The 10,560-nt window shown below is 42.5% G+C and overlaps 1 protein-coding gene across 3 annotated transcripts in view; it reads right to left on the bottom strand.

Moving 5' to 3' along the window:
* Window positions 1–3,695: 3,695 nt before the first annotated feature.
* LOC125379166 (guanine nucleotide-binding protein G(q) subunit alpha) overlaps window positions 3,696–10,560 on the bottom strand; it is a 41,078-nt gene continuing 34,213 nt past the window's right edge. For all 3 annotated transcript variants that reach the window (XM_048395255.1, XM_048395257.1, XM_048395256.1), the window contains exon 9: window positions 3,696–10,222. In XM_048395255.1, the coding sequence (XP_048251212.1) occupies window positions 10,140–10,222 (83 nt within the window). In that variant the 3' untranslated portion in view covers window positions 3,696–10,139. The remainder of the gene's footprint in view (window positions 10,223–10,560) is intronic.

Below are 10,560 nucleotides of genomic sequence, written 5' to 3'. Positions count from 1 at the left end.
GTTTTTTTTGCCGCACTCAGCAGTATTACAGCTGTATGACAGCGGTAAGTAAATAATCGTGTCAGGACCAGACAATCCAATGATTGACATCATGAGCATCGATACACGCAATTGGGACACTATGACATGCATCAACCAAGTCAGCGAGCCTGACAACTCGATCCCGTTTGTCCCCTCTTGTGACAAGCATGGGTTGCTGAAAACCTATTCTACCCCGGATCTTCACAGGTCAGTTAATTATGCGTTTTCAGTTTGTATCAGTATATATACCAGTTGTCGAAGAGTATCAGAAGCGGTCATTTCAAAACTCACATCATTTTATAGATTTGTTAAACGCTGACATAACAACATTCCAGCTATATGACTGCGGGCTGAAAATAATCGAGTCTGGACAATACAATCATGTGATTGACATGAGCGGAGATCTACGCAAATGAGATATGACATGCATTGACCACTTTGGTGAAACCCACGAGCACGGGTATGGTGCTGACAAACTTAGAACATAATCGGGTGAACTGGGATTATTGCCAACGATCATACGTTTTGGGCGTGTCAAAGGGACGCAACTCTGACCAGTGAAGACGACCAGGCAAACCCTAACCCGGGATAATATAATAAAAAGGAGTGGTTAATATGCGAATTACTGTAACGGAAAACAATTCGCATTCACGTTTCGTTATAAAATATGTGTGGTCGTTTCATGCAGATTTTTCAAAACGGTGTCAAGAAATTTGCAAAATGGTGGGAAGGTATATATCATAGTGGATAAAACGCGTATAAAATCCCAATTACCTCCCTTCCCCTAGCGTCACCGCCATGTCTCGCTAAGACAATCGCAAGAAACAGTCTTGTCTTTTGTTGCTAATAATAATAAGTACTGTACACCAATGCTGATGGCAAAACCAGGTATTTACTCTCTACGTAATTGACGTTATTTTTTCTCTAACCTTTAAAGGTAGGCACAAAGTTGTTGACAGTTCTAGCAAGTTTGATGTAGGGAATTCAAAAATTGGTTTGTGCACGAATGTTTTTAAAAAAGATTTGTGAGAAAGGATTAAAAAATTCCTCTACAGGACAAAATACTGTTTAATCCCAAATTTGCCTGCCACTGGCACTTGTTTTGAAATCCTAGATACAGACATGATGGAAGAAACATTATAGAGATTATTAGCAGACTGTGTGTATGAGGAATACAACGCATGTGCATCAGCCTTTGGTTGTTGTTGTTGTTGTTGTTGTTGTTGTTGTTTTTTGTTTAACATCGCACTCAGCAATATCCCAGCTATATGACGGCGGTCTGTAAATAATCGAGTCGGAATCGATGACACGCATCAACCAAGTCAGCGAGCCTGACCACCCGATCCCGTTAGTCGCCTTTTACGACAAGCATAGTCGCCTTTTACGGCAAGTGTGGGTTGCTGAAGATCTATTCTACCCCAGAATCTTCACGGGTCTGGAATCTAAAGACATATTGCTATTCACAAAAACTGCATAGGAATACAAGCCCTGAGTCCTTTTATGGCATGGTGCCAAATGTTTTGCAGCCATGTTTGTTTACATAAGCCCTTGCACTTCGGGAAACCACTAACTAATCACTTAGGAAACATTTTGCTATAGTTTGTTGAGAAAGTATACACAACATATGTTTACAGAGCTTACTGAAAGTAGTTCCTGCTAGATGGCCTCATTTACATATTTATCGGATCGTGAAACCATGTAATAATAAAAATGTGTGTACTCATATTGCGCTCAACTCCTAACACAACGTGTATGCTCAAAGTGCTAACATGTTTACCCCGGTCAATGGATCAGTGTGTGTCACATTCGACTGTTTCATTCTCAGCTCCCTGTGGATCATGCAACCTAAGCTGCCTGTGAGGTGCTAGAAGCTTAACAACCAGAATACCATCTCATCCTACCGGGTACCCATTTACTGCTGGGTGAACAGGGGCATATTTCGAACAAAGTCACTTGCCTCAGGAGACACGAGTCCTAGATGTGCTTCATCGCATGGATAACTAGCCATCATATGATATATTATTTTACGGACTATATTACATGATGAATTTGAAATATACAGTCATATGTACTGGAGTTCAATAAATAGGACGGTTTATAGTTTCGTCTGATACTGCTTTGGGCATTGTTTCGGTCACTGTAAATGATTTAGAACCCCTTTGCCTCTGTTGTGAGGCGAGGTGACGGGAAAATTGGTTTAACGACGCGTCCAAGATTATTGCATTTATTTAGCGACATGCATGCTCGTGTGTGCGTGTGGCTGCTTGTACTATCCGGCCGATTTATACTGCTAGCTCACCATGCCATACCATACAGCAGTTTAACGTGAAGACCCCTCTCAGAGTATACGGACTTGTTTTAGCCCCATAATGCCGAGCGCTAGACAAGGTAACAACAAGTACCATCTTTTAACGAATTTTGGTATGGTTTTTAATCGAACCCCGGACCTTCCGCTCTCTGGGCGGACGCTCTACCACTATAAATTGCTGTAAACTACTTAACAACCAACACTTGCACAGTATTTCCCTTATTTCGCACTAATCTGTGTGAACCAAACACATTATATCAAATAAAAAAAATTAAAAATGTATTGCTATTTCGACCGACCATAAATTATTGGTTTGGAAAATCTGTATGACCATAAAATTAACAAATGTGACCCATGCATCACAAATCAGGGATTTGAACAAGGGAGGTAACGGCACAGGATCAAAGCACTGGTTGTTGTTGTTTGTTGTTTGTTGTTTAACGCCGCACTCAGCAATATTCCAGCTGTATGACGGCGGTCTGTAAATAATCGAGTCTGGACCAGACAATCCAGTGATTGACATCATGTAACATCGATACACGCAATAGGGATACGATGACATGAATCAGCCAGGTCAGCGAGCCTAACCACCCGATCCCTTTATTCGCATCTTACGACAAGCATAGTCGCCTTTCACTGCAAGCATGGGTTGCTGAAGACCTGTTCTACTCCGGAACTTCATGGTTCTCAAAGCACTGGATCATCCATGCGGTGTTGTGACGTGGTTTGCCCACTTTCAACACATTCGAGAGGATTCAAATAATTGACTCCATGCATTATACGCATTAAGAGAAATATACTCGTTCTTACTCTTGATGAGCCACTTCTTTAACAGAAAGACCACACTGTATGTATGTGGGGATCGAAGCCAGATCCTGTGTGAGAAACCAACGCTTGAATTACAGGGCTACACAACACCCATCTCCGACATGCAACCACCCATAGCCAATGAGTGAACGAGTTGGGTTTAACGCCGCTTTTAACATTATTCCAGTCATATCACGGCGTGTCAGCTTAATGTGGGAGGAAAGCCCGAAGTGATGCAGGTCTCAGACGTTTACCAATTACGTGAAACCAACGAGCACGGGTAAGGTGCTGACAAACCTAGAAACATAATCGGGGCGAACCGGGATTCGAACCCACAATTATAGTTTTTTTGGCTTGTCCAGGGACGCAATTCTGTACAGCGATTTGCGGCGCCTTAGCCAACTGGGCCACCCGTGCCTCCCACCCATAGCCAGAGTCTAAACTGAACATTTGAAATGATGTTGAATAACGATTGCTTGTCCGTGACACCTTGAACATCACTCCACAACATTCTGAGTAAACATCCATCTTCGATAATAAACACAAATAAACACAGAAGTCAGTGCCACTTTTTAATGTTGTATTTAAAAAATGAGATTATTTTCACATCATTCAAACAAAATGACACATCATTGGCGCATAGTCAATAAGATAAATTGCGTAACAGAGTTTTTGATGACGCACCCATGCATCACGTTTCCATGGCAACGAGACTACAAAAAGCGCTACAAAATACATTCCCTACCATGATTATCAACATTAATAACACTGTCTGCTCTTAATACAATGATCACCTGATAGGGTCCGCGTCTAACCCACTGGTACTCCATATTGGAGCTTAAAATGGCTCTTCAATATGCAAAACAAATCCCAGAAACTTGTTGAACAGAGTACCTGTTGCCATAGCAACAGGACCCCGAGAATACATACATACATACTTACATACATGCACTGTGGTACAAATACATTTACAGAGAAAATGAACACTGTGAAATAACCAGATAGTGCAAACTTGAGCCTTTATACAGAGCAACAGACTGGACAGGCCACGGCAAGTAGCCAGGCCAAGGGAGACAACTGGTGGGGGGAGAGACACAGCTGATACTGCTGCCTCCAAGTAACAATATTCATAATCAGTCTACAAAATGCAGTTCATATTGAGCAAACTTCCAATTATTAAATAATAAACAAGCATTTCATATTACATACAAATTTACAGTAGGTTGTCAGTTGCACATTTAACACTTTCTATGCCTCCCAATCTGTTCCCAAACTCTGTTTCAAATATGCTAGAACAAATGCCATTACAAGTCGGGGATTTAAAAATTCCAGCTTTCCAACAAAATGCAGACATCTTTTTCTGAGATCGCATTAGTATTATGTTTGGACAAAACACCATGAAATATGAGATTCAAGTTAAGCACTTGGTCAAATTATGCAGATTACCACTCAGAAACGGGACACAACTTCCTCTATTGATGGGACAGCTTGACCAACAGAAAGCTGGGAACAGTAATCACCATATTGCACTGTAGCCTCACGTCAGTCTCAGGGTGCCATGATGCCATGTTAATCCTAACACACCATGTCCTGCAAGTTCAAGGTCACCAGGATGCCATGTGTGTCCAAGGTCACAGTGATGCCATGCTGCCCAAAAGGACACTTCACTGGCTCCAGGACACCATCCTGGTCCTCACAAAACAGCACCCTTGTCATTGTCCAGAGGCGTTACTCGCTATTTCCAGTCTTATTTGTTGGGGGGTTTATTAAAGGAGATTTCGTCCATTATGGCGTCTTCCAAAATCAAGTCACCGAGGTTACTTTTCAGATTTTCAAATTTTGAAATGGCACTCCTAACTTTACCTGCGAGGCAGGGGGGTCTAAAGTTAGAAGAACATCTTCCATAATTTGTAAATCTGACCCACCGTTCCCTCAAGACTAGAAAAACAGTTTCAAACACTCGAGTTGTACCTACATTATGCAAAATCCAAATAATTCAAATAGTCCCTACATTTCAGTGTGAACTGCTCCAATATTATCAAGAGAGGCTCTGCTTTACCCCGGATGTCCCATAACAGCAAAGATCTAGCATGTCACCTCATGGCAACACTGATCAAGAGACACCATTGGGTGCATCTGACCAGTCTCAACTAGATCTGACCAGTCTCAACTAGATCCAACCAGTGTGGGACGAAGGGGGAATCCAGGTCTCTCTAGCAGAAAGAATATATGTTGCACCTGGCCCATTCAAACAAACATGTCAAACTTGTTACAAAATCACAGTTACACTATTGAACAATAGGACACTGGCACAGAAAAAGATCCTGCTTCCTATAATGAACAAGTCCATGGTTGCGACACAAGAGTTGACAAACAGATAACGCTAGGCACTAGTTGTTGGTAGTTATTCTGGGATTGAACTAGGTCAATTAAAGTAACATCGCATTATCACTAACATATATACCACAATACAAAGATGGGTGATTATGTTTCTCTCAAAACGTAGTTGAGGTCCGAGACAATTTTGACATTACTGTTCAGGAGGTTATTTAAATTGAATTACATGGGTTTCAAAACAGTGTCCTATTTTCCACACTACATTTTGGCAATGGCAACAAAAGTGGGCAGTGTAAAGGGACACAACTCTGTAGAACTATGTAAGGGAGACAACTGTTCCCCTTGCAATCACAAACACCTAGTTAAACAATGAAATCAACACACAGGCTGCTACCGAAGCCATGGGACCTATCACTCAATCACCAGAAGTAAGCCACAAATACAGGATGCATTCCATGAAGAAACATCAGTCATGATCAAATGATGCGAGTTGTAGAAAGCCACACACAAGTCGGTTCAGGCAGCACAAATGGAAAACAAGCTGTACTCTTAGCAATGTTTCAGCCATTTTCTCTTCCAAAACCCAAAAGTCTCAAGAAACCAAACGCTGGGAGAGGACAAACGAGCATCCTTTCTCAGATATAAAAATCTCAAATATCGTCCACAAATCCAAAGGGACTCTGGCAACTGAACAGACTTGTGTGCGGTGTTACAGAGTACATACAATACCATTCCTCCCATGGTGACAAGTGGTAACAGGGCTATATTCCAGTGGCTTAGTTGAGCACATCATGTGAATGTTCCGTGTAGAAAAGTCGCTACTTACCTTCCACCTGTTACGAGTAATTATTCTAAAACGGGACACAATCACTCAGCCTCCCACAGACATGAAGAAGGTATTTATATATTTATACACAAATGTATCAAGTTGAATCGCTGTACATGCATGAAGCTCTCTCCCGGCTTGTGTTAAACACAGGTACACACACTGTGTACAGACATCTAATGATTGGAGGAGTCTACAGGTGGCACACTTCACCGAACGAATTAAATCTACCTTCTTATGCAATTGCAAAAGTTAAAATACAGCCATGTGTATCACATCTCCACGACAACAGTCGGCCTGGTGAAGATGTACAAGCTCACCATGACAACAGTCGGCCTGGTGAAGATGTACAAGCTCTCCGTGACAACAGTCGGCCTGGTGAAGATGTACAAGCTCTCCGTGACAACAGTCGGCCTGGTGAAGATGTACAAGCTCTCCATGACAACAGTCGGCCTGGTGAAGATGTACAAGCTCTCCGTGACAACAGTCGGCCTGGAGAAGCTGTACAAGCTCTCTGTGACAACAGTCGGCCTGGAGAAGCTGTACACATGGTTTGAGGGTGACAATTTTGTCTAGTCCAAAGGCAATTGCGTAAATTTGAAAAAGTCTTGACTTACAGTAATTCACATACAGAAGCAACTCAGGGCTCACGACATTCATGCTGGATTAATTCTGATATAAAATGTACACACACATACAAATGCTCAGGTTTTCAAATTCGTCTGAATTCAGCTCTGATGAAACCAATTAGAAACACTACTACGTACAACAGAAATACACAAGTCATCATACACGCAAAGAACATATAGTAGGGAGTTGTCAGCATAGATATTAGTTCATGTGAAAATTTGAATTCGGTAATCAGTACAAAAAGAACCATCTAACTAGTTTAAGTAGGACGAGTCCATTTGGAAAACACCTGTCATTTGGAGTCTCAAAGATTTATAACGTTACCTCAATTTGGATACTTTACACCAACAGTAATAACGTCATCAAAAGTACGGAAAAAAAATTAAGTCAATTTTAAGTATGAACGGGATTAAACAGCTAAATTTAAACGACCCATCTTGATAAGGCTTAGTAGATTGCACAATGGAGGTATTGTTACTGGATGTGCTACCAGCTACTTTATTCTAACCCATGCATGCTGGTGACTTTTTGCCTAGAGTCAGAAACTGACCTAAGTGAATTTCTCAGAGTCTGTATGCTGCCTTATAGCTTTGATAAGCCAGTAGAAAGAATGCAGGCTTGTGGTCATAACTGTGTGTGCTCTGTGCCTATTTCACCCATGAAGTCCTTCCGCCAGTATCGGTTGTCGGATCTACAGGGAGACAAACACCTCAATAAAGGCCACATGCACACACACTCATACAACACATCCAGTAGTCAAGGGGCACAACTCTAATTGCACATGCATACGTATACATACATTACAAATTTCATTTGGCAAGGATTGTCTCCCTTTCAAACTATTATCTCCCCTTCCCCCTTTTCAACAATGGAAAATAACAAAGAAGCAAACACGCCATTTCAAACTCGAGCCTTGGCATAAAATGATCTTTTCGAAATTTCAAACTAATTCTATCAAAGTAAAAACGTCAAAGGGAGACAACTCTCATCCAAACACACAATAAGTCTAGGATATATGAATATCTTGTGATACGAAGCAATATCAGTTTCTTTCAAACCAAAAATTATTGACAAAAATTGCTATCACTGGTTTTCCACCAACTGCTAGAGCAGTCAATGACTGTAGAAACAGCAGCCTGTGGCAGTATTGAAGTGTTGAGCCATGGTCAGTCAACACACGGTCTGCAGACAGCCACTAGCCTTGGTCTTCTGGTCAATGGGGTAGGCTTGGACAACAGGGGGACGTTGCACCTCTCCTTCATCGTGTATCATAAGCCCAGGACACAGTCAATTGTTAAATGCCAGATACAGCCATTTTCAAAATGTAAGCATAAAATGCCGGTCACAAGACAAATAGTTGGTTTGTGTCACTCATGCGAATCCTGTCCAAAGGGTACTCCTTCCAGCACATATTTCCTGGAGAGCCCTGGACGCCGGTCAACTTGGTCAGTGCTAGAACAACTACACAGCCCCGAAGTCCTTCGGTTCTGACTCCACAGCCGTGAGACAAGATGCTCCACGAGGCACCCATGTGCTGAATCAGACCTTCTTGGGATATCTCCACGGTGATAAACCATCATAATTACAATAATAGTAATAATAATAATTATTATAATCAAATTCACCATAATAATTATAAACATTCACACATCTGGACATCAAAATATTAACACTACTTTTCTTACACATAGAGGGTCAATATGTATCAAAAGCGAATAACAGCCTGTTAGATCCAGGTGGTATGAAAATTGTGGCAGCACAGTTATACATAAGAACTTTTCACACAACAATTACTATACAGTCCTCTTTTGCACGTACATTATCATTCTCATGGTCAGTAGTGATCAGTGTTTGCAATCTAAGTGCTCGGAGAAATACACCACAGAAAAGGTGATGTCCAATTTCAGTAATTTGACCTACACTGACCCTGTTCACGACAGTGAACAAGGCGGAGGCTGGTTAGAAAGGTAAACAAAACGGGTTGCTGGTGTATTGCTCAGAGCACGCAGCCACTGGGGAGTTGTACTTAGATATAAACACAAGCTGACACCACAAACATAAGAAGTTGACACATTTTCCGTTAAGGAACAAACACAAGTGTTGTCCACTGTTAAAAGCTATGTACAATTTTCTGTACCTACAAGTGGGAACTGTACGACGTGCAGGCGTCGTAGACGATCCGTACTGTGCCCCTGTATACACCTTCAGAGGGACAAAGTCAGTATGTATTTCACGTCTTCCTCCTCTGTGAACTTGTTACCATGACGACACAGGAGGGTCAAGGTCGACCTCCCACATGCCTGCAAGCCCTTCTAAATGATCCTGGGCCCTCTGCTGAGCAGTTTCACCTCGGTGTGGACTCACAAATAAACATGCCCTTCAAGTAAATTTCAGTGCCAGCTAGACAGCTGGAAATAGATCAGTCGCACTTAAAAACAGTCGCTAAGTGCGACTGGCCCGCTCTCCTTTCTCCCTCCCCCTCTTCGACATTTCCTGGATCGTACCTTCAGTCCGTGAGATGACGACCCCAGCTGGGTAAGAAAGAGGTGGTTGTGTTGTTGAATTATCAAAATGGCAGAAAGTTGTCCATGGTTTTGTATTCAACAACAATAACAACAGATGCTGCCACTTAGCGTCTGCCAGTCAGACGGGGTGTCACACGTGGCTTGCAATCAGGTGGAAACAAAAAAATTGTGACAGAGGAAGAAAACAGGTTGAATGAAGGTTGACTGATACTCTGGCGCGGATCCTGGGCGAGTGGTAGTTCTGTGCTGTCGGAGAAAGCCAAAACCCCACTACACGATGCTACATGGCTTCAAAACCTCATTCCCATCCCCTCCCTCCCTCCCCAGCCCATGTTCCAAGCCGAACAGTCTCCATGCGTCAAACTGGTAACGTGGTCATCCTCTGACTGGGACAGTAGATAATATCACAAACATCCATCTATATTGATGATGATGGCAAGTGCGAGAGAGATACAGAGATAGACGCTTGTCACAGATCATCTGCGTTCACAATGTACGCACAGGAATCAATCGTTTCAAGGTAGGGGGGGGAGGGGGGGACTGTGCAGGTCAAAGGAGACTTGACGTAATGGCGACACCAGTAGTACTGGCTGAATCAACTGCATCATGAATCGATCAGCGATCAAGGACACTTTCACAAAAAGACGTTAATTGCCAACTTTAAGCTGCCCGGCTCAACCCGTCTTCAGACCAGATTGTACTCCTTCAGATTCAACTGAAGTATGGTGTCTTTCACCGCCGCAAATACAAATCGGATGTTCTCCGTATCTGAAACAAAGGGGGACAAATAAGAACAACTCTTACATCCCATCAGGGCTCAGCCCCCCGGCAAACAATTTAAGCATCTATGCCTGGGATTTTGTAACGAGATAGTGTGTGAGTGAGTGAGTCTGGTTTTATGCTGCTTTTAGCAATATTCAGCAATATCAGAGCGGGGGACACCAGAAATGGGATTCACACATTGTACCCATGTGGGGCATCGAAACCCGGGTCTTCAGCGTAATGAACGCTAAAGCCAGGCTACCCCGCCGCCACTTGTATCCAGATAAAATAATATTTTCAGCTACAGCTACAAAAGAGTGAGTGAGTGAGTGAGTGAGTTGGGT

This window comes from Haliotis rufescens, unplaced genomic scaffold (genome assembly GCF_023055435.1).
Source record: "Haliotis rufescens isolate VD_foot unplaced genomic scaffold, xgHalRufe1.0.p SCAF_14, whole genome shotgun sequence".
NCBI lineage: Eukaryota > Metazoa > Mollusca > Gastropoda > Lepetellida > Haliotidae > Haliotis > Haliotis rufescens.
This window is presented reverse-complemented; position numbering and strand designations above follow the sequence as displayed.